This window comes from Dryobates pubescens, chromosome Z (assembly GCF_014839835.1).
Source record: "Dryobates pubescens isolate bDryPub1 chromosome Z, bDryPub1.pri, whole genome shotgun sequence".
Taxonomy (NCBI): Eukaryota; Metazoa; Chordata; class Aves; order Piciformes; family Picidae; genus Dryobates; species Dryobates pubescens.
Window position 1 is genome coordinate 42,489,435 of NC_071657.1, and position 24,021 is coordinate 42,513,455.

The following is a 24,021-nucleotide window of genomic DNA, read 5'->3' on the forward strand; positions in this document are numbered from 1 at the left end:
TAACCCTACCCTTCTGCAGAGTAGATTATAAACCTCCCAGCTGAAACCTATCACTCCATCCTGAGCCCACCTTCATCTACCGCTCTGAGCTGAGCAGGCTTTCAATGTTACTCCAGCCCTGAGGATTCTTGCTTCACAAACTCTAACCCTAAGCCTACGCCTGTGTGGCTATCAAACCTACCCAGTCAGAAATGGGTGATGAAACTATCATTATCCATATACCACATCCTAAAACAAATCCTCATCCCAGTTTTGGACTGAGCAGTACTTTGCTAGAATTTTGCCTTCATGTGTAAAATTTGCCATTAGTTACATTGTCAATCATTATATATATACTTGCTCCAGCATGTTTTGTTTCAGTGTGAATTCCAATTTAAATGGAAAAAAAAAAAAAAAAGGCTTCTGCTGAAATCAATATTTACCCTGTATTTTAAAAAGTAGCCCCTCTTCTAAATTTGTATACATTAAAACTCATATTTTCATGCACAGCACCAAGGGTTTTTTAATTGTTAACCAGGCTTGTAAACAATGTTCACATACGTTACTGTCCAATCATCTACTAACTGTCTGTTTAAATAAAACAACACATGAGCCAGCAGTGTGCCCAGGTGGCCAAGAGGGCCAATGGCATCCTGGCCTGTATTAGGAATAGTGTGGCCAGCAGGAGCAGGGAGGTCATTGTGCCCCTGTACTCTGCATTGGTTAGGCCACACCTTGAGTCCTGTGTCCAGTTCTGGGCCCCTCAGTTTAAGAAGGACATTGAGACACTTGAACGTGTCCAGAGAAGGGCAACAAGGCTGGGGAGAGGCCTTGAGCATAAACCCTATGAGGAGAGGCTAAGGGAGCTGGGATTGTTTAGCCTGGAGAAGAGAAGGCTCAGGGGTGACCTCATTGCCCTCTACAACTACCTGAAAGGTGGTTGTAGCCAGGAAGGGGTTGGTCTCTTCTCCCAGGCAACCAGCACCAGACCAAGAGGACACAGTCTCAAGCTGCGCCAGGGGAGGTTTAGACTCGAGGTGAGGAGAAAGTTCTTCACTGAGCGAGTCATTCATCATTGGAATGGGCTGCCCAGGGAGGTGGTGGAGTCACCATCCCTGGAGGTGTTCAAGAGGAGATTGGACGTGGCACTTGGCGCCACGTGAGGTCTGAGTCGTGAAGTCTGTTGAGACAGGTTGGACTTGATGATCCTTGGGGTCTCTTCCAACCTAAGTTATACTGTGATACCGTGATACTGTAACACATAAAACTCAGACCTGCTAGCTGTTATAAAATGTTAATTAGTTGTAGAACAGAGCTTTGTATGCCACCTCTTGCCCTAGTGCCTGAGTGCTTCTTTCTTCCAAAGAGAAAAAAACACTGCTGGTGCCAGCAGAGATTTTACAAACAACAAAATCACTGAGATTTAACTTGTTTAGTAACTTCACATGCAGATGTCCTTCTTGACTGTTTATTTTACTCCTCTTCATTAAATCATGGTGATATGCAGCAAAAAGCCCACTTATTTCAAGCAGCTGGCTTTCCTTTACAAGGTATTAAATAAGGTCTTAAAAAAGACAAAGTTATTTTTGCTTTTATAGTAGGCTGTTACTTCTAATTTAAAGGAGGGATCCTGGAATCTTTTTGTTGTCGCTCAGTCAGCTTTAGTGAGCTCATCTTTACCTTTTCTGAGATTGGCCTCCTGGTCCCTTCCCTTCTATGAGCAGCCTGCACATTGCAGGATTGTTAAAAAAAGAATATTTTAAAGATTGCTCAGTTCAACCATTCTTACCTGGAAGTACAGCAGTACTGACTTTATCACAGTATCACCGTACATTAGAGGTTGGAAGGGGCTCAAGAGATCATTGAGTCCAACCCCCCTGCCAAAGCAGGATCACTTAGGGTAGTCTGCACAGGAATGCATCCAGTGGGTTTTGAATGTCTCCAGAGATGGAGGCTCCACAAGCTATCTATCTAGATCTATATCATCTATATCTATATCTGTATCTATCTATAATCTCTCTCTCTCTCTAGCTATCCATCTATCTGCAGCAAGTGCTGACTCCACATATAAACAGATTAACCTTCTTCCCCCCACCTCAATCTGTTGTTGTGACTCTCTGTGACACCCTTCAGTACTGCCTGATTCACAAAACTCAGCCACAGCACAGTTTCCTTTGCTGAGTCCCCACAGATAAATCATCAGTGGACTGACTGCAGTTTCCATTAATAAACTCATGTGTCCCTTAAGATCAGCCACCAACCCTCAGCAAACCAGCAGTACAGGAAAGCTCCACAATTTCCACATGAGGTTTTCAGGGTATCAATCAACAGAAGCAACTTCAATGTACAGACGAGTAAGTACACTGAATTAAGACACAAATTGTGGGGACAACATGCCAAATGTAAGTACTTTTTGAGTAACAAAACATACCAGGCTATTCAGAGCAGAGCCTTCCGAAATGGTGTGCAGAAGCAGTTCAAGAGAATGTGAAAAAATGTGCTTTCTGAGATGTCCTAAACCCCGCACATGTTCTTGCTCTGCTAATGGGCATATATGTCATAGCAGTGGTAGGAGCTTCACTGCTCCAGCAAGCAGTTGCAGTTTGCTGATAACCATGCAATGCCATAGCAATCAGAAGAATCAAATACAAGTCTCGGGACCTTTTTCTCCTCATCCCATGGGTGCATTTCTTTTCTTGCCTCCCACAAATGTCATGTAAACTGTATGGGAACAGAAATGGCTGCTACTTAGGAACCAAATCCCTCAGAAATTTTTGAAGAAAAGACATAGGTATGTGTACTCCTTTTGCTGTCACGATTACTTCTCACCTCCCATCTAGCAACACAGAAGAGAAGCCCTTATTTTCTTTGCTGTGTTGTGTAGTGTAGTACCTTCATCAGGAAGCAAATCTTTTAAGCATTTTCTGCTTGATTTACAGCAGAGTTTTGCCCGTTTGGTCTAACTAGAACTAAGTCCCTGGGAACAACAGAAGCATTGGCTGCAATAAATCCAAACAGCAAAGCTGAACTGAATATGACCACCTGTCTTTGTTTATGTCACTCTGCAATGTAGTCATGTCCTCGGGAAGACAGATGTAAACTCTTACATGAACTTGTACCTTACTTACAGCCAGTGGAATTATTGCTACAGCATGACACACTTTCAGAGAATGGAGAAGACAGCAGCTGCAGAAACTGGCTCATTAGCAAGATCAGAATCAGGTGGTATTGCGAAGTACTGGAGACAATGTTCAAGGGGCGTAAGAACTACAGATATACCACACAAAGTTAATCTGACTACATAACCTCAGATAATTTGTTTTAATTTATTTAAGATAAATATAAAATAAGCCATGCCAGGTTTTCTGCATAATTAGACTTGCATGATTATAGTACCATTAAAGCACAGAGAGCATAAAATAATAACATTACCACATGTATATTAGGAGACAGAAATATGAACACTGAACTGTGCTACAAGACCTCATTTCCTTGTCCAGCCCTGATGTCCTTTTCCAACCAAGAAAAGTACCAGTGTCCAATGTCTGAGAACAAATGGAACATTTGGATGTGTCTGGGCATGCAATGAGATCTTTTTACAACATGTATTTTCCAGAATTTCAAAATGAACACTGCAGAGGAGAGTATTTGTAGCCAGGAGTGCAGAGAACGTGGAAAAGCTCGGACTTTAATAATTGATCTTCTGTTTTTCTGGTGTTGCAGTTAATCTGGAAATGTGAAAGAAGTTAAATTAACATAAGGCAAATTGTGGCCTATGGACCAGCTTTGTCCTTAAAGCAGTCACTTGAAAATAGAATTTAGCAAGAGATGTAATTGGCTTCCTGCCTTATCCTGGATCTCTGCATTCCCTTTCTTAAAAGGCACCAAGCAGAAATGTGGCTTTCCCATACAGTTAAGAATGAACTGGGAAAGTGCCTACAGAGTTGAACTCTGCCATTGGTACTCCTCAAAACCACATATATAATGACACTTCTGACATTTGCTTTCCCCGTGAGGTAGCATGTGTGATTATGCTACTCCTTGACATAGCATCATAGAATTGTTTTGGTTGGAAAAGACCATTCAAATCATCAAGTCCAACTATTAACCTAGCACTGCCAAGTCACCACTAAACTGCATCCCTTAACACCACACCTATGTATCTTCTAAACAACTCCAGGGGTGGGGAGTCAACCACCTTTCCTGGGGAGACTATTCCAGTGTTTAATAACCCTTTCAGTGAAGGCATTTCCTCTTATATTCAATCTAAATCTACCCTGGTATGACTTGAGGCCATGTCCTCTCTTTCTGTGACTTGCTACTAGGGAGAAGATACCAACACCCACCTCAATATAAACTCCTTTCAGGTAGTTATAGAGAGTCACAAAGTCTCTCCTCAGCCTCCTTTTCTACAGACTAAACAACCCCATTTCTCTCAGCTGCTCCTCATAAGACTTGTTCTCCAGTCTCTTCACCAGCTTCATTGTCTGTCTTTTGACATGCTCCATCAAGTCAATGCCTTTCTTCTAGTGAGAGGCCCAAAAATGAACTCAGTATTCTAGGTGCAGTCTCACCAGTGCCAAGTACAGGGGCATGATCACTTCCCTACTCCTGCTGGCCACACCATTCCTGATACCTCAGGACAAGATGCTCTTGACCTTTTTGGCGACCTGAGTGAGCTGCTGGTTCATGTTCTGATTGCTGTCAATCAACACCTCCAGGTCTTTCACTATTGGACAGCTTTCCATACACTGCCCCAAGCCTGTGGGGTTGTGATGAGCCAAGTCCAGGACCCAGCACTTGGCTTTGTTAAACTTCATACAATTGACCTTGGTCCATCAATCCAGCCTGTCCAGATCCTTCTGCAAGGTTGTCCTACCTCTGAGCAGATCAGCACTCCCGCCCAATCTGGTATCATATGCAAACTTACTGAGGGCGCACTCTATCCCTTCATCCAGATCATTGGCCCAAATACTGAGCTGTGGGGAGCATCACTTGTGACTGATTGCCAATTGGATTTAACTCGGTTCACCACAACTCTCTGGGCTCAATTGTCCAGCCAGTCATGAAGACATGAAGAAGACAACCTAATTATTTTAGCAACATGAAAGAACAGGGTAGGATTTCTGTAAATTAGAGTTTAAAAGGTGAAAATTGCTTTTACAAATTCATTATCAAGGAAAAATTTTGTCCTCCTTTACACATTTGTTGGAAGAGTCTAGTGGACCACTCTGACATCTCATATCAGCTTCAGGAATTTTATGCTGTTTTGATGTTTACTGTCTCAAGAGCCTTGCCTGGATCTTGACTCATTTAATTTTCTCTATCACAATTTGGCTTATCTAGGCTTTTGGAAATTCTGAATCATCCTCTAAATTAATCTGCAAATCTAAATAACACTTCATGAAGCATCTGCCCTAAACACTGGTCTCATTAGTTTACTTTCTCAAGTCTTTTCACAAACTCTGCATCTGTTAAATTTCCATTTACCTTCCAAATTCTGTTGTTTACATTTCTGCTCACCCTTATCCTTTTTCTTCCAGATCACCTCATTCACACACATCTCTGCCATTACACACCTTGGCTGTTACTTCCCTGGCTCCTTAGAGGTTACTGCAACCTCGAGCTGCCAGTTTAACAACCAGTTTCACACAGAGACAACAAACTTTGGTGGCCGAGGAACTGCTGCATGTGCGGCTCACCCATCCCCTTTAGGAGCTGTAACATCTTGAAGACTAGAAGGAGAACAATCCAGACGACAGTAGTTAATTCAGCTGTTCTTAGTGAGTGCTTATATTGGTGAGTCACCACTACCAGTTGGCTTTGAAACAGGAGTAAATCTATCATCTACTCAGCCAGATGTCAAAAATGCTTCATAGCAGATACAAACTGAAATGAGATCATTCAAGTCTCTGAGGATCTTAGCTATGATACTTTGGAGTGAGAGAGAGACTTAAATTGTGTGTATTGCTTTGACTAGAAAAATCCTAGGTGAAGTCTTCTTACTGAGGAGGCAATGGAATTTTATTTAAATGAAAGTTTGTATTTTAAAGGTTATTGCATACCCCAAGTCAGATCTGGCAAATATGCAGCATCTGCAGCTTGGATAAACAGATAACGCAGGATTTTAGTATATGCAATGTATCAAATGAAGTGATCCTGATTTCTTTGTTATTTCTTACTGTTTGTGTTACCATAGCAATTAGGACTCAAAGAACCTCTATTAAACTGTGCCTTGTATAAAACCAGAAATAAAAATAATCCCTGCCTCTCCCAAAAGTCCTCTGCTTAAGAAAAAAGGACATCAGATGAAAAGAAGAGAGACAGACAGTAAATATAATGAAACAACACTGCATATCTTATGTTGGACACAGCACACCAGTTTCAACGCTGTCAATTTTTTACAGGAAAGGAAAAAAGCACAGAGTTAATCTTTTAAGGTGAAACAGAAGAAGGAAGAAACCACATCAGTGGTTATGGAGAGCTTCTTATATGTGAGAAGATGGAAGATAGTAGAAGCTGATGTCACTCCTGAGGAAAACCCAGTCAGAGAGCTGGAGATCATGGAAATCTCTGAAAGTGAAAACAAGCAGCATGTTTAACAGGATGGGAAAGGAGAGCAAATGTAGGCATGGGAAAAGAGAGGTATGACAGTTAAAACTAGGGAACTGATCTTCTCCATAGCATTCAGAATGGGTATGACTGAGACATGATATGCTTAGTCTTAACTGACCAATTAGTATTAAAGGCAACTTGCAGCAACAGCACTAGAAAGAAGGAAGAATTAACTAATAAAAATAGTTTTAGGAGAATCAAAGTTACTTACTTTTGATTCTTTTACTTCAAGTCTGGAGTTTCTGTGTACATTCACTCGAAAGACTTATTTTGACTCTCCTAATGTGGAATAACAAAATGTACTGGCATCTAGTGTGTCAGGTTTTGTTTGCTTTTTCTTCATCAATAAGAGACTGCTTTGGTCATCTCAAGTGAAAACATGATCATTATGCAACTGGCAGCTATACCAGAGAGCAGAAATCTTAAAAGAGTATAGCAATATAATGCTTCTGACAAACAGAAAAACTCTGTATCTTGTTTGGATTTTCCCTGTGTCTGAGTAAGCAACCATTTTACTGTAGTCCAGTTTACTCAATTCTGTAAAAGATTCAGATGAGGATCCATCCATTTTTGCTACCCATCTAGAAGAAGTGGTAATGTGCTTTTATTTGCTTGTTTGTTTGTTTATTAAATCTATCACCTCCTTAAGACTGTGTACTTGTGTGGGATTTGCTCACACTGTAATGAAGATAGGAAGGCATGGCAGACAAAGGGACAGATGCAAAATGAGTGAAGATGCCACACTGTTTCGACTTGTAAGGAAGCAGCTTACTGCAAAAGCTTCAGGTCTACCTTTTGCAGGCTGAAGCCAGAGGGCCATAAGGAGTATTCTGTCAGGCTTTTTTTGTCTAAGAATATCGGGAATAAATTAAATTGAGGAACGGAAACAGAGCCAGATGGAAGTTACAGGAAAGAGGATACTCCATAAAAACACATATGAGTGTGCTTAATTGTACATGCATGAGAAACAGGGCCATGCTCCCTTGAGTAGAAACTGGAAGAAGGGCTGGCAGGCTCCTTGTCTGGGAGTCACAGGTCAAACTGAAAGAAAACAACCCAAAATGAGATTACATGCACTGGTCAATACTGGCAGTTTTATTAAAAACCCATATGAATTGAGCAAGTTTCTAAAAAGGGGAAGTTTTTCCACTACCCAAAAAGAAACATTCTTGCAGGAGCCAGTGCCAGAAAATTTTGCCACCTATTTTCCTTCCCTGATGGATCCAGAAAGGCTTGGCAGGTGTCCTTTAGGGAGAGCAGAGGGTATATTTGTAGACATTCAGAAACTGCTTCTGGACACACCAGTTACACAGACTACACATGGAAAGTGATTCACTGGAAAGTATAATAACTTCCTGATTTTGTTGTGAGCGCTAAGGTCTGTTTACATGCTGTTTTGATCTTGGGTGATTGTAGAGGAGCATGATTGAAGGTTTAGAAAGTTTTTGGGTTTGATGCAAAATGTACAGAAATATTTGAATACAGCAAAGAGTACAGGTGAATTACAGAGCAGCGTTCAGGATGCTGCCAGTAGAATAGTCCCTCTGGGATAGGAAATCTCTGGAAGATAAACTATGCAGCAAATTTTGTAATCTAGCTATCTAAGCAAGAAACCTGAGAATGTCACTGTGGAAACCCATAAATAAGGGATGCAAATATTATTATGTTTGGGGAGAAACTGAAGTAATTGCACTAATACCCATCAAATACAAAATTAAATTGTCAGCAGGTGTCTCCAGTGTAGGTGCTACTCTAATTTTCCTACAATGGAGTGGCTGAAACTAAGGAGCTCTTGTTTAGGCACAGGGAACACACACACACATGCACAAAAACTGAGTAACTTTATGCCAGTTGCAAGATATGAGAACATGGAGCCTGTTTACTGGCTTCAGGTGACTTTGCTAGATACCTCTTGAGGCTTCTGATGCATGCCAAAATTTGTGAACATTATGAGAAATAAAGGCCACATAAACTGATGTTGCCTGTGTAGGCTGTCAAGAAAACCACACACTATTTCACCATGACTGAAGAAAAATCTTATGTAGCTGTTCTGCAGTATTGCCTATACTTGTCATAGCCAGTGACTCTACTTAGAAAAACAGTTTCCAGGCACAGCACATTTTAGTACAGACTGTGAGAAAAATGAAGGTACATGACCACGTAACTAAGATGCATAGTAGCTGGCATAATTTAAAGCATCTTTCATTGAAATGTTGTTCTCTATAGATTGATGCTCATTTCTGTTTTGAATTGGCAGAAAGTGCTACTGGGGTAGTCCAGCAAAAAGGTTCTGACATCCTACATGCTCTTGGTGACTTGTGTAATTTTGAAAGATGTTTTCAGGAAGCCATTTGTTCAAATTTTTCATTGTACCTAATTAGTTTAGGTAATGACTCAAAAGCACAACTGAAGTGAATTTACAGAGCAATCCTTTTGTCAGCTAAGTTTTCCTAGACTTTTCAGGGGTGAATTGTGTTGCACAATAACTGTTGAAGCAAACAAGACAGAGGACAGAGGATGGAGGAGTACACAGAAACCACTCAACAGGGAGGGCAGGGACTTTAGTCTGTCATATGTACTTAGCTGCAACATTTGACCTAAAGGCAAGTATGTTGAGTTTTCAGATGACACCAGATGAGGGGACCAGTACATATGCTGTAAGAAGGACTGCCATTGAAGTGGACATAAAATGGGACTGATAGGGGACCCAGGAAATGCAACAAGGGCAGACGCTGATCCCATCACTTGGAAGGCAGAACCCTGCAGAGATGCAGAATGTGACTAGTGGTGCTGGGGAGCAGCTCCAGGGGACAGCCTTGGGTGCTGGTGAGAAGAGTGGAGCCACCCATGTGCCAGGTGATGTGAGCCAGGCTTAACCCCAAGAGCCAGGGGAGGGCAAAGACTGTCCCCTCTACTTGGTGACCATGAAACCTCATCTTGGTACTGCTTCCAGTCTGGGTTCAGTACAGGAACCTCCAGTGAGGTGAGGGGAGGCCACTGAGATAGTGAGGCTGGAGGCCTTGCCTTGTGAGGAGAGACTACAGAACCAGAGCTGATTCAGCCAGCCAGAGGGATGGCTTTAGGAGCACCTTGCAACATCCTTTGCAGTGATGGAGGGGAAGGAGAAGATGTAGTTGGTTTCACAGCTCTGCATGGCAGAGGGGCAGAGGGGCCTTCCTTTCGGGGTTTTGTGGGTTGGGAGGACTCCTGGTAGGCAGGGCGCTCCGGCAGGATCGTGCTCTCGCGAGCCTGCGTGGGAACAGGAGACTGACTTCAGCTACAGAAGGTTTAAATCCCGCCCGGGCTGTGTGCACAGCGCCATTTTTGTTTGAGAACCTCTTGGCTGCTTACCAAAAAAAAAAAATTTTCTTGTTTTGTTTTCAAATGTTGCACCATGGTCATCACTCAGATGATGGGTAGAAAAACAGCGTCTACCCACACAGAGTTGCTTCATCAGCATGCTGGAGTCCAGGCTGCCAGCTGCAGAGAGTGCTTCAGCCTGGCACTTGGAACAGAGGGGGAAGGAGAGAACACCTGTGTCAGGTGTGAGCAGGAGAACTTTATCCTCAGTCTGGGGGCAGAGCTGAAGGATGAAGTGGCTGAGCTGAAGGAGGAGGTATCTAGGCTGAGGTCAATAAGGGAAAGCGAAAGGGAGTTAGATTTGTGGGAGAAGGCTCTGCAGATCTCCCCTGCTGAGGGAAGGGTCCCTGGAAATGGGGAGGGATGGATACAGGTCCCTACCAGGGGTGGCAAGAGAAATCCATCCCGGCCCTCTCCTCCTCTTCCACTGCCCTTGCATAATAGGTATGAGGCCCTGCAGGCCAAGGGCAGTGAGGATGAGAGGGCCGAGGAGCAGCCATCCAGAGGGGAGCCTAAGACCAAGCGGTCGCCACCAGCTATAACGACCAGCTCCAGAGAGGAGTCTCAAGCCAAGCCTAAGGCCAAGCAGTCCCCACCAGCTATAACGACCAGCTCCACAAAGAAAAGGAGAAGTTGTTGGGGACTCTCTCCTGGGGGGTACTGAGGGACCCATATGTTGTCCCGACCCATCCCACAGGGAGGTCTGCTCCCTACCCGGGGCGCGGGTAAGGGACATTGCAAGGGGACTCCCCAAGCTCATCAGTCCCTCTGACTATTACCCTCTGCTGGTAATACAGGCTGGGAGTGATGAAATTGACAAGAAGGGCACCAGGGCGATTAAAAAGGAGTTCAGGGCCCTTGGACAATTGATTGATGGGGCAGGAGCTCAAGTGGTGTTCTGCTCAGTTCCCTAAGTGGCAGGGGAGTACACTGAGAGGAACGGGAGAACCCACACCATCAACAAGTGGCTCAGGGGATGGTGCCAGCAGTGGAACTTTGGTTTCTTTGATCATGGGGCAACTTTTACTGCACCCAACCTGCTGGGTCCTGATGGGGTGCATTTATCTAGAATGGGCAAGAGAGTCCTAGCACTAGAGTTGGCAGGGCTCATTAGGAGGGCTTTAAACTAGGTATGAAGGGGGTGGATGAGGAAATTGGTCCCTCTGCAGAGGAAAGAGTAGGGCACAAATTAGGGGCAATTGAGAAGTTGGGAGCCCAGCTGCAGTGCATGTACACCAATGCACACAGCCTGGGCAATAAGCAAGAGGAGATGGAAGTCCTGGTCCACCAGGGTGACTATGATGTAGTCGCCATCTCAGAAACTTGGTGGGATAACACACATGATTGGAGTGCTGCACTGGGGGGTTACAGGCTCTTTAGGAGAGACAGGAGAGGGAGAAGAGATGGAGGGGTGGCTCTGTACATCGGGGAGTCACTCTCTGCCACAGAACTTGAGGTGGAAAATGAGGGGATTGAGAGCCTGTGGGTTAAAATCAGAGGGCAGCCTAACAAATCTGACATCCTGGTGGGAGTCTGTTATAGACCACCCAACCAGGATGAGGAGGCTGATGAATTATTCTACAAACAACTGGAGGCCGTCTCAAGATCATCAGATCTTGTCCTTGTGGGTGACTTCAACCTGCCAGATATCTGCTGGGAACTTAATTCAGCAGAGAGAAGGCAGTCCCGAAGATTCCTGGAGCAAATGGAGGACTGCTTCCTGACACAGCTGTTAAGCGAGCCTAGCAGGGGACAGGCTCTGCTTGACCTGCTGTTCTCCAATAGGGAAGGGCTGGTGGGAGATGTGACTGTGGGAGGCTGCCTAGGGTGCAGTGACCACGAGATAGTGAAGTTTTCGATATGCAGGGAGATAGGGAGGAGCACCAACAGAACCTTCACTTTGGACTTCCAGAGGCCAAACTTCAGCCTCTTTAAGAAACTTATTTGTAAAGTTCCCTGGGTATCAACCCTCATGAACCGAGGGGTCCAGGAGGGTTGGACCTACTTCAAACAGGAGCTCTTGAAGGCAGAGGAACTGGCAGTTCCCATGTGCCAAAAGATGAGCTGGCGGGGAAGGCGACCGGCCTAGATGAGCAAGCAGCTCCTGGAGGATTTAAGGGAAAAAAACAGGCTGTATCACCTTTGGAAGGAGGGGAAGGCTTCTCGAGGTATGTTCAAGGAAGTTGTTAGATTAGGTAGGAAAAAAATTATAGAGGCAAAGGCCCAGTTGGAACTGAAATTGGCCACCTCTGTCAAAGACAATAAAAAGCATTTGTACAAATATATTAACACTAAAAAGAAGGGCAAGAAGAACCTCCACTCCTTACTGGACCTGGAGGGGAACACGGTGACCAAAGACGAGGAAAAGGCTGAGGTCCTGAACACCTTCTTTGCCTCAATGTTTAACAGCAAGGCAGGAGTTCAGGACGAGTGGCCTCCTGAGCTGGGTGATGGGGTCGGGGAGCAGTGTGATGCCCTGGAAATCCATGAGGAATTAGTTCGGGACCTGCTGAGCCACTTGGACACTCACAAGTCCATGGGACCGGATGGGATCCATCCTAGGGTGCTGAGAGAGCTGGCAGATGAGCTGGCCAAGCCACTCTCCATCATTTTCCTCCAGTCCTGGCTCACTGGAGAGGTCCCAGATGACTGGAAACTGGCCAGTGTGGTCCCCATCCACAAGAAGGGTTGGACGGAGGAACCCAGAAACTACAGGCCAGTCAGCCTGACCTCAGTGCCAGGGAAAGTGATGGAACAGATTATCCTGGTGGCAATAACTGCACACCTGAAGGATGGCCAAGGGCTCAGGTCCAGCCAACATGGATTTAGGAAGGGCAGGTCCTGCCTCTCCAAACTGATCTCCTTCTATGATCAGGTGACCCGTCTGGTGGACATGGGGAGGCCTGTGGATGTAGTCCACCTGGACTTCAGCAAGGCCTTTGACACTGTCCCCCACAGCAAACTGCTGTCTAAGCTGTCAGCTTGTGGCTTGGACCACAACACTCTGTGCTGGGTTAGGAACCGGCTGGAGGGCTGAGCCCAGAGAGTGGTGGTGAATGGTGCCACATCCAGCTGGTGGCCAGTCACCAGTGGTGTCCCCCAGGGATCAGTGCTGGGCCCCATCCTCTTTAACATCTTCATTGATGATCTGGATGAGGGGGTTGAGTCGGTCATCAGCAAGTTTGCAGATGACACCAAGTTAGGAGCAGATGTTGGTCAGTTAGAGAGTGAAAGGGCTCTGCAGAGGGACCTCAACCGACTGGACAGATGGGCAGAGTCTAATGGGATGGCATTTAACAAGTCCAAGTGCCAGGTGCTGCACTTTGGCCATGGCAACCCCATGCAGAGCTACAGGCTGGGGTCAGAGTGGCTGGAGAGCTGCCAAACAGAGAGGGACCTGAGGGTGCTGATTGACAGCCACCTAAACATGAGCCAGCAGTGTGCCCAGGTGGCCAAGAAGGCCAATGGCATCCTGGCCTGCATTAGGAATAGTGTGGCCAGCAGGAGCAGGGAGGTCATTGTGCCCCTGTACTCTGCATTGGTTCGGCCACACCTTGAGTACTGTGTCCAGTTCTGGGCCCCTCAGTTTAAGAAGGACATCGAGACACTTGAACGTGTCCAGAGAAGGGCAACAAGGCTGGGGAGAGGCCTTGAGCACAAGCCCTATGAGGAGAGGCTGAGGGAGCTGGGGTTGTTTAGCCTGGAGAAGAGGACGTTTAGGGGTGACCTCATTGCCCTCTACAACTACCTGAAAGGTGATTGTAGCCAGGAAGGGGGTGGTCTCTTCTCCCAGGCAACCAGCACCAGACCAAGAGGACACAGTCTCAAGCTGTGCCAGGGGAGGTTTAGACTCGAGGTGAGGAGAAAGTTCTTCACCGAGAGAGTCGTTCGTCATTGGAATGGGCCGCCCAGGGAGGTGGTGGAGTTACCGTCCCTGGAGGTGTTCAAGAGGGGACTGGATGTGGCACTTGGTGCCATGGTCTAGTCATGAGGTCTTTGGTGACAGGTTGGACTGGATGATCCTCGAGGTCTCTTCCAACCTTTGTGATACTTTGATACTGTGAAACTGTGAAAAGGCAGCAGCATAAGCTGAAACACAGAAAATTCAGGCCATTAATATGAAATAAACTTTTTACCCACAAAGTAAAAAGCCCAGCACTGGAGCAGGGGCCCAGAGAGGTTGTGCTGTCTTCAGCCTGGGAAGTTGTCAAGCTCCAATTGCTTAAGGCTCAGAACTGGCTGATATGAGCTCAGAGCTGGCCATGCTTTGGGCAGGGCTTGGAGCGCAGACTTCCTGCAGACTTCTCCCGAGTTATGCTGTGATTCTAAGAACGACAAGTCTTGGAGCACTGCAGCAATTTCTTGAACCTTTCTTACCTGAAAAAAAGTGAAGGTACTCCGCCATAACCCTCCCCCCCGCCCAGTATGAGAAGTTTTGTGGTGCAGCAGGACAGGTTGTGGTGGCACAGGAGCCCAGATGGGATGGGAGCCGTTTTGTCCTCTGCAGATGGGTGTGAGTGGGAATCTTGGTATACAAATATATGAGGGAGGAGTACACCACACGGAGACAGGCTCTCCTAGTGGTACTCAGTGACAGGAGCAAGGCAGAGGGAACAAGGTGAAACACAGGGAAATACAGAGACATAGGAAAGCACGATTTTGCCGGGAGGGCGTTGATGCTCTTCAGCAGGTTGCGCGGAGGCGGCCGTATCCTCATCCTCAAAGCCGCTCCCGCGTCAGCCGCTCCGGCCTTGGGCGACCGGCCGCGGCCGACCCCGCTTCGCGTCGTGGGTGGGACGGGCCGCCCACCGGGACTAACCGCGGTCCCTCTGCGTCGCCGCTCAGCCCTCCTGCAGCCGCGGCTCTTCCCCCCGCGCCCCAACGGGGTGCCGAGCGGCCACGCTCAGCCCCGCTGCCGCCGCCGCAGCAGCCCCGGGCTTGCCGCGGCCGCGCCCCCGCGCTCCCGGCCGCCGCGCCCGCCCGCCCCGCCGTCGTCAGCCCCAGCTCCCCCAGCGCGAAAGATGCTGCAGCTCTACCTCCTCGCCGCGCACGGTAAGCGGCGGCAGGGGACGCGCCGCGACGCGCGACGCCCGCCGCCCGCCCGGGACGTGGGATGGGCGCTGTTCCGGGGTCGTCGTCGGCCGGCCGCCCGCTGCCGCCGGGATGGCCAGGCCGTGACCGGGGCTCGCTTTGTCCTTGCAGCTCTGCGGCTCGCCGGCGCGGCCTTGCTCTCCCCCGGCTCGTGTGCCTTTGAGGACAGCGCCTGCGGCTACCAGTGGGACTACGCGCATCTGCCCTGGGCACTGCACGCGGAAGGTATGAGCGCTGTTAGCCCCCGGGCCTAGACCTCGCTGCCCCCGAGAGCTGCCAGCCCCCGGCCAGGCGCTATTGCGCGGTCCCTGGGTGCCGCCGTCACCCGGCGGTGCCGCACATTTGAGTGTTGCTGGGGAAAGAGCCGCCGTCGGATCCCTCCCGTGCGCGGTTTCGATCTGTGTGTGTCGGCCCTCTGACAACCGATCTGCAGGCTCTGCGAGGACTGTCTGTTCCCCAGACACGGGTTTCTCAACAGGTTTCTGCAGCGTGCCCCTGAAACCTCCTTCCTGTTTCTTTCTCTTGGAAGAAGGTGTCTTCTATCAAATCTGCTATGTGCAACTTAGCCTCTTCCTAGAATAAAACACATCTGCCAAATTCCTGTTAAACTGCATTATTCTCTTTTCTGTGTATATTTTGGGTTCTAATCTAGAAATAAATGCGTTTCCAGGGCAGGAGACAATCTTTGCCAAGAGTATCTGCGCAACATGTTTAATTAAGACTTTCCACCATTTTATGATACCCACAGTTCGATAGAGAAAAGATGAGCATTGGTCCTGTAAGTTGTATACTAAGCCTCACTGCCATTTAGAGACTGAACAGAACCCAGTCATATCCAGAGTTTCTATGCAACTGTAAGACTTACTTGGTAAGTTCTCAGTGTAGGCTCCTATTTTTGACAGAATTGGTATGAACAAACTTAAGACTGAGCAAAAATAAATACAATATGATTACAATTAGTTAATGAAATAATTAAATTTTGGTTATCTTTTGGGCACAGTGTTATTCATAAGGTGAAAATTGTGCTTACACGGTAAAAGGTACTATGTCTTTTCTAAGTTTTTTAACTCTAAAACAGGCTCCAAGAATAATGAAGAAGTGAGTACAGATGCAAAGAGATTGACACCCCTCATTGCCCCTCATTAGTGCTCCATTCAAAACTGGCTGGTCCAGTTTTTTCATTCCACTTGTTACTCAGATGATAATGAAACATATTTTTTTTTCCTGATTTTTAACCAGTTCTCATATATGAAAAGTAAGTCACCTTAATTGTTAATTCTTAGACTAATCATTAAGGTTTGAAAGTGTAGAAAGAGTTCTAACTTAGAAAAGGTCGTGCAGATGTCATCATTAAAATAACTGCTTTTCCACTTCTTTCTTGTTTTTAGTTTAAATAAACATAGATTTTCTTGAATTTTTGAAGGTATTAGTGAAAATTTAGTAACCATCAACTTTCTCATCTATGCCTCTTAACATCATGCCCTGTTAAGCTTCCAGTCCTGAAAGCAGCACTTCCTTCTTGTGATTTAACTGTGAGCCACATGCCAGTGATGTTGATTCATCTTCAAGGGACTTTGAGATGCTGAGAGTAATATGTGCAGAATTGGATGGTCATCATTTGTGTGGATCCATGCTGCAGTGCTTCAAGAAACAGGGCAATCTGGTCAGAGATTTGTATGGTCTGCAGCCTGCCTTTTTTGGCCCACAGAATGCTATTTGGGTTGTCTTATTCTGATTTTCTCTGAGCCTGGGAGCATACTAGTGGCTGTGCAGCTTCTGTCAGATATATATCTGAACTGTCATACCCTGGGAAGATATGTGGCATACCAGCTTTCTTAACAGGCAGAGCTCTCTCAGCATTTAATTTTAAAACTTTGTTCTGCAGTCTGGAGTTGTAGTAATTCATTCCATGCAAACATTAAGCACTCAAGTTATTAGCCTCTTCAAAAACAAATTCATAGGATTGTAACTAAATCTAATTGAAGATAGTTTATCCAAATCTATATAGCAGGTGTGCAAAACTAATTTCCTTAGATACTTTTTTTATCTAATAAAACCATGTTCCTTTTCGCAGCAGCAGGCACTGGCATTTGCAGGTCAGTGTATGTACATATAGTAACTTACTGGGACAACAGGAAGTTAAGGATGGGAGTGGCATCTTAGCTTTGAATTGTTCCACTTCTCATTATATTGCTTAAAAATGGTTTCATTATTTTAAAATATTATTTTTCATATAGTTATATACAGCACATTTTTAATAGGGTTATCTGACTTGCAGCGCCAGTTCTTTCATCTTATAAATCGCTCAGTAGTATGATCTTGTGCCAAACTGTCAAGATGATGTAAATATAACTAAAATCCTGCCCAGAAATTTCCACTCCATACTTGAAAGTTTTTTGCCCAGTTGCCAAGGAAGTCAGTATCTTCTGAAGCGCCAGGCACACAAAGGAAGTGTGAGGCTGAATTTTGCTTTTGTTGACAGCCATATATTCCCTCTAAAACTAGTAGTTTTGTAAGGGTCAACTGCTGCTCTAAATGTTGGTGGTTTCTCTTGAGTATTGTTGTACTTCTGGGACATATGAGGGTTTTTTTTTTGTGTGTATTTAATTTAAGAATTTTTCTAATTTAAAAGACTTTTTTTATGTGGTTTTTTTTTTTTTGTGGTTTTGGGGGTTTTTTGCTGAAATTTTGATACTTATAATAACTGGCACTTTAGGGCCCATTTTAGTCAAGTGCAAAAGGAAAATCAAAACAGAATAGGCAATGCTAAAATGGATATCACTTTTTCTAATTTCCTCAAGACTGGCAAGTTAGTCCCAGCCCAGTCTTGTAGGATACCAACTACAGAGGGAATAAGTCAAATGTTTTACCCTGACACCTGCGCAGTGGACTCATGCTCTCATGAAGTTCCACTTCACTGAAATCCTCTGTAAACCTTACATGGGTCTGAATTCAGGAATAGGACCTTCAAGTATAAGCATCAAGGTATTCTTTTTAACTGTCAACTTTTTGAGTCAGCCATCTGCTAATTCAGTATTTGTGTTTTATAGTTACAATTAAACAATCACTGTGCAAAGAAAAATTTTAAATATAGAAATAGCTGAGGAAAGAAGTTTCTTACTTATCTGTGGCTGAGAAGCACACCCAGATGAGGTCATGTCCCAAGAATCATGCTTGAGGCAGCATGTTTCCTAGTGTGCCAGTTCTGTTTTCAGTGTAAGCTGGGAAATCCTATGCAAACACAATGTGCTTCATGAGGTCGGCGTTTGTAGGATACCAGCTGCACAAGAAACACAGTAATGTTGCTTAGGAAAAGGACATCATCATATAAACCTGGTTCTGAAATCTGCTGAGCAACAGAGGAATTTGTGATCAGTGGACCAGTGATAAGATCTAAAGGCTGTGATAAGATCTAAGTGATTTGCTGGTAAATATAAGCCAAGGTGTGGTGTCAATGGTCCATTTTAACTTCAGAGGTGCAGGCATGCTTCCATAAATGCTTTTGCATTCGTGATACCTCGGAAGTGATACTTATTTTTAAAAATCTAGGTAAGGTGTGTAAACAAAAAAAAAAATCAGTATCCTTGGACCCAAGTACCAGATGAGAGTTTTAGGAGGCAAGTATATACTCATCACTGCAGTGGTATTTAGAGGTAGCTGAGCAGCTCAAATACCATGTTGCTTACCAGTAATACTCACAGGTATATTTAGTGTGAGTGCATGTCCAGTGCTATTGGGGTGTAGACCTTTGCAGGTACATGGTGGCCAGTTTCCATAGGAATTTACTTCTGTGTCAGCAGTATATATGTTACAAGGAGTTGGTTAATTCTAACACATACTGTCAAACCTTGCATAATAAGATTCTATCAAATAATCCTGAGAGTTTGTAAAACTAAATTGTGCATTTATTTGAGAGGGCACATGCTTTGTTAAATGTAAAGGAAACTTTAAAACAGACAGTAATCCTCAGCAGAGTATTAAGAAAACCATGTAGACCTATTTGACAGGGCAGTGTCAAACAGCCATATGCCAAGTGCAACCATCCTTAATGGTTTGATTTGGGCAATTTTTGCTTTCCTCCTAGCCCTGTCTTAGCACAGCTGTAACCTGTCTGTAACAGCATCCTGCTCATCGCATTACTATAGATGAGTTTCATTAGACACAGTAACTCTGTCACCTCTTTCCTATGAATTTGGACAATGCTTACATTTTTACCAAGAGAATCTAGAGATAAAACATTTTGTGTGCCTTTGTCTGTGAGTATGTTTTGTTCTTAATCTCTCTTCATTTTAACAGGGACCAATTTAATAGAGCTACAAATAATATGCATTTGGGCTGTCAGCTCAAGTTTGCCCTAATGGAGTTTGCTGTGCTCCATCTGCTTTCCTGGATTTAGTGTAAGAATAAGAAATTTGTGTATCATCACTGCAAGCTACAGGAGAGATAGATTGCTTGTATTAACAAGTTCTTATGTTAAATGTACCCATGCAATGACAATTGCACTGGACTTGATCTCTTTTTGTTGTAGTAGCAACATATTTTATATAGTTACCTCCCTTATCAAGCAACTTTCCATGCTGATCTGTGATGATCTATGTAGCACTGAACTGCTGAAGCTGCAACTGGTGCTGATTTCTTCTCTCAGGTAATTAGAGATAGAACAAGATGGAATCATTGCAAGCTACAACAGGGTATGTTTAGACTGGACATTAGGAAAGATTTTTTCACAGAAAGAGTGGTCAAGCATTTGAATGCTGCCCAGGGAGATAGTTGAATCACCAACCCTGGATGTGTTTAAAGGTTGTTTGGATGTGGTGCTTGGGAAATATGGTTTAGGGGCAAACCTTGTAGAGTAGGGTTATCAGTTGGACTTGGTGATTCTGAGGGTCTTTTCCAACATGAATGTTTCTGTGATTCTGTGAACTGTTAGTTGATAACAGCTGTATACATCTGGCTCTTATATGATCATTGACAGCTTTACCTGCATGTTTTTTTGTGAGTGTGCCTTTCCTTCTAAAATTCTGTAAGTGTATATTACTTCAAATCTCACATCTTTGAGGATATATTTCAACAGCATGCATTTCAGAGGTTTTTAATAATGCTTTCTCTTTCTGCAGTATTCCAAAGAAGACTCATCCTCAAAAATAAAGAGATTTAATTTATAAAGTAATGTAATAATAAATTGTATTACATATAAACACAGCCTGATTATCTTTTCCTTAAAACATACCTACTTTTTGCTGCAGTAGTCTAGGGCTCTCCTTCTGTGATACATTGAAGATGAGCATTCATCAAGTAACAGTTTATGATATGTAGGTAAACAAACAACAGAATCACAGAATTGCCCAGAGCCACATACAGCCTGGTCTTAAAAACATCCAGGGATGGGGCTTCCCCTGGTTCTCTGGGCAACCTGTTCCAGTGTCTCACCACCCTCATGGGGAAGAACTTCACACAACATCACTAACAGTGTCAGGAAATGGAAGTTTGCCTTTTGGGACATACTTCCCATTTAGCTACACCTTAAAATAGTGTTGAGATGGAAAATAGTTTCAAGAGACAGGACAGCCATCCCAAGCCATCAAACAAGTCAGACTTGAGAGCAGCAGTATGAAGAATCTCATATGTAAACATGGCCTGCATGCTATTTAAATAGCTCATATTTACAGCTGTGCCATATAACTTAAAACTGACCTTCTTTACCTTAGTTTGAATGGCACATTCGGTTGTACTATACAGAGCAATGCGACAGGTAATCACTGCAAGCGCAGTTCATAGCTGATGTGTGCTGTGCCCTGCTGAGTTACAAACCTGCTGGCAGATAGATTGGCACACAGGTATGTTTTATTTCCAGCTATCTGCAGTACTTTCCCATACATAGGAAAGTAAGAAATTAGAAAATGTAGAAAAGTTGCAATATTCTTGGCATTGTACAAGCTTAACACGAGAGAAGCATTCTCATGGGTTCGTGATAACTGTTAACTGGAAGCAGAATAAAGAGGTAATTCAGGGAGACTTGCTCCAGCTTGTACTTAGCTGCAGTAGAACTAGACTGGCATACCACAATGCTCGCTTGCTTGTTTACATCCGTCCTGCCATGGGATCTTATTGGTTTGGATCTTCCAAAACTGTAGCCTAGGCATCTGTGCACCAAATGTTATTTGATGGAGTGCAGAAGCCATTAGAACTAGCACATGGTCTGTTTTGCCATGACTTGATAATTGAATGTTTATCTTCCAGGCCAAAATAATTGTATTTGAGGTAACAGCTGTCCTTCCTAGTGACTAGGAAAACAAACAAAACCTAACCAAATCCAAACCAACCAAACCCAACCAAACCAAATTCAACCCAACCAAACCAAACCAAATCAAACCAAGCCAGACCAGACCAAACCAAACCAAACCAAACCACACAACTCTCATACTTCTGGGACACTGAAGACTCTTGTATTGTTATTACTTCTCCTTCATCTCTGGTGCTATTTACAGCCACTACTCTTGTGTTAGCAACTCATTTCTTCTTGCTCTTTTCTAGTTCAGTCTGTCACCAACAGCTTAGCAAGGCCACATGTGCATAGCGTTTAGCCTTTATGCAGCCTCTTTGTCTTGCTGATACCAGTATGAAATCTGACATTTTTCTTGCCCAGCTGTAACTTCTGTCCTGGGTTTCTGAGCAATTACATTTTTATTGAACTAAGGTGAAATTACAGTTACTAGTATACATTTTGCTCATTTTCAGAGGAAAGCCTTGTGCAAAAAAAAACCATGGCCAAGAGCAGTTTATGTTCATGGAGGATTTCACAAGCAATTGCTTATGTGTGTGACACTTCTGATAAGTCATAGCTTTCCATTTGCAGCAATAGGAGAAACAAATCCTGAATTGTTATCAGTGGGTCACTGTGTGAGAGATGAGTTTCAAAGCATCCTACTCTTCCACAGGATGGTGGAAACATATTTTCACATACAGCTGTTAGTGATTCAATGCTTCGAAAGACAACAGGCTGTTTAGGTGCATTTTACTTTCAGCCATGTAGGCTTGTTGTAAAAGATGGAGAATGGCTTTTATAAAATTCATGCTTACCAAATATACCTGCAACTTCCAGCAATAGGCTGGACTTAGTTTTGCAAGGAAACATATCATTTACCAAGAGAATATGAAAAAAGCCCTAAACCTGTATGAGAGCAAAAGAGTGTTTTAAGAATGGTGCTGGAGGTTGAATCACCTCATTCAAACAAATAACTTGCATGTAACTGCAAAGAAAATCTAATTCCCTCCAGGTAACAAGATTTGTTGCTCATTGCTAAGGGTGGAGCAATGCGTGTGATTCTCTGCCATTAATACAGAACAGTAAACTACACTTGCTAAAAATCATATTGCAGCTTCATCTTTCAAAGTGCTGCATCTTTACATGAAAAACTAGCTGTGCATCTGTGAAGGAGCCATTCCATCCTTTTGGACATAACCTGGGCTAGCGTTAATTTATAATGCAGCTGTGTGGGTAGGCATGAAGCATTGAAAAATGTCCTCTGGAGACAAGAGTGAGACGGCTTACCTAGAGAGACTACTGTCACACCACTGCAGCTTGCACTTAATACACGAAGTGACTATACCTAGAGTTTGCTTGAAAGGCTGCAGGGATCTGGAGATGCCTCAGTCAAATGCTGGAGGGTGAGGTATGGCTTCCTGCCTGAAAACACAGCTGCTGTAGCTGGCTTTAATGGAAATGGATGGGGCCCAAAATTAGAATATCACTCTAGCTTTGTACTATTCTCCGTTACTAGGAAGTTGAATAATATTTTTTTCAGCTTCTGTTATAAACAGGATGGATACAAACTTGCAAATACTGTTGAAGTTTGCTAACATACAAGTGAAAATATGCAAAATCACTTCCAGAGAACAGCTAGTGATACTTTCAGTCTTCTGAAAGAAATTAAAAACTTAGATTAATTGAAATAAAGTTTCTTCTTAGGAATTGCAGGATGCATACATGGTGTGAGTTTTTATATCAGTAAAAATGCTCACTTTACTTTGTGATCATTGAGCTTATTACACTACATATGTAGTGATCCTGAAAATGAAGAGGGGAGCCAGTAATTTGCAGTGAATGGCTATAACTGTTCAGAAGGAATAAGCCAAGAAGGAGAGGTGGAGGAATGGCCTGGAATACTATGGACTACCAGGTGTCTGCTGGAAATAAAATAGAATGGAGAGGGAGCAGTCCCAGAGATTCCTGGAGTGTGTGGAAAATAACTGCCCAACACAACTGGTGATGGAACCAACTACAGAATGTGCCTGACTGGACCTGCTGTTTGTCAGCAGAGTGGATGATGTAATCACTGGGGGCCATCTTAGAATCATTTAATCAATAAAGTTGGAAAAGACAACAGAGATCCTCATGTCCAACCTATTACCCAACTCCTCATGACTAACTGAACTATGGCTTCAAGTGCCACATCCAATCCTTTCTTGAACACCTCCAGGGACGGTAAATCCACCAGCTCCCTTGGCAGCCCATTCCAATGGCAAATTACTCTTTCTGTGAAGAACTTTCTCCTCACCTCGAGCCTAAACTTCACCCAGCACAGCTTGAGACTGTCCTCTTGTTCTGGTGCTGGTTGCCTGGGAGAAGAGACCAACCCCAACCTGGCTACAACCTCCTTTCAGGTAGTTGTGGAGAGCAATAAGGGCTCCCCTGAGCCTCCTCTTCTTCAGGCTAAACAACCCTAGTTCTCTCAGCCTCTCCTCAAAGGGCTTGTGCTCCAGACTTCTCACCAGCCTCATTGCCCTTCTCTGGACACGTTCAAGTATCTTAATGACCTTCTTAAATTGAGGGGTCCAGAACTGGACACAGTACTCAAGGTGTGGCCTAACCAGTACAGGGGCACAATGACTTCCCTGCTCCTGCTGGTCAACTATTTCTGTTGCAGGCCAGGATGCCATTGGCCTTCTTGGCCACCAGGGCACACTGCTGGCTCA

At 44.4% G+C, this 24,021-nt stretch overlaps 1 protein-coding gene across 1 annotated transcript in view; it reads left to right on the forward strand.

Annotated features, from left to right (window-relative positions):
* Window positions 1–14,630: 14,630 nt before the first annotated feature.
* MAMDC2 (MAM domain containing 2) overlaps window positions 14,631–24,021 on the forward strand; it is a 70,529-nt gene continuing 61,138 nt past the window's right edge. The window contains exon 1 of the mRNA XM_009905387.2: window positions 14,631–15,270. Coding sequence (XP_009903689.2) covers window positions 14,631–15,270 — 640 coding nt within the window. The remainder of the gene's footprint in view (window positions 15,271–24,021) is intronic.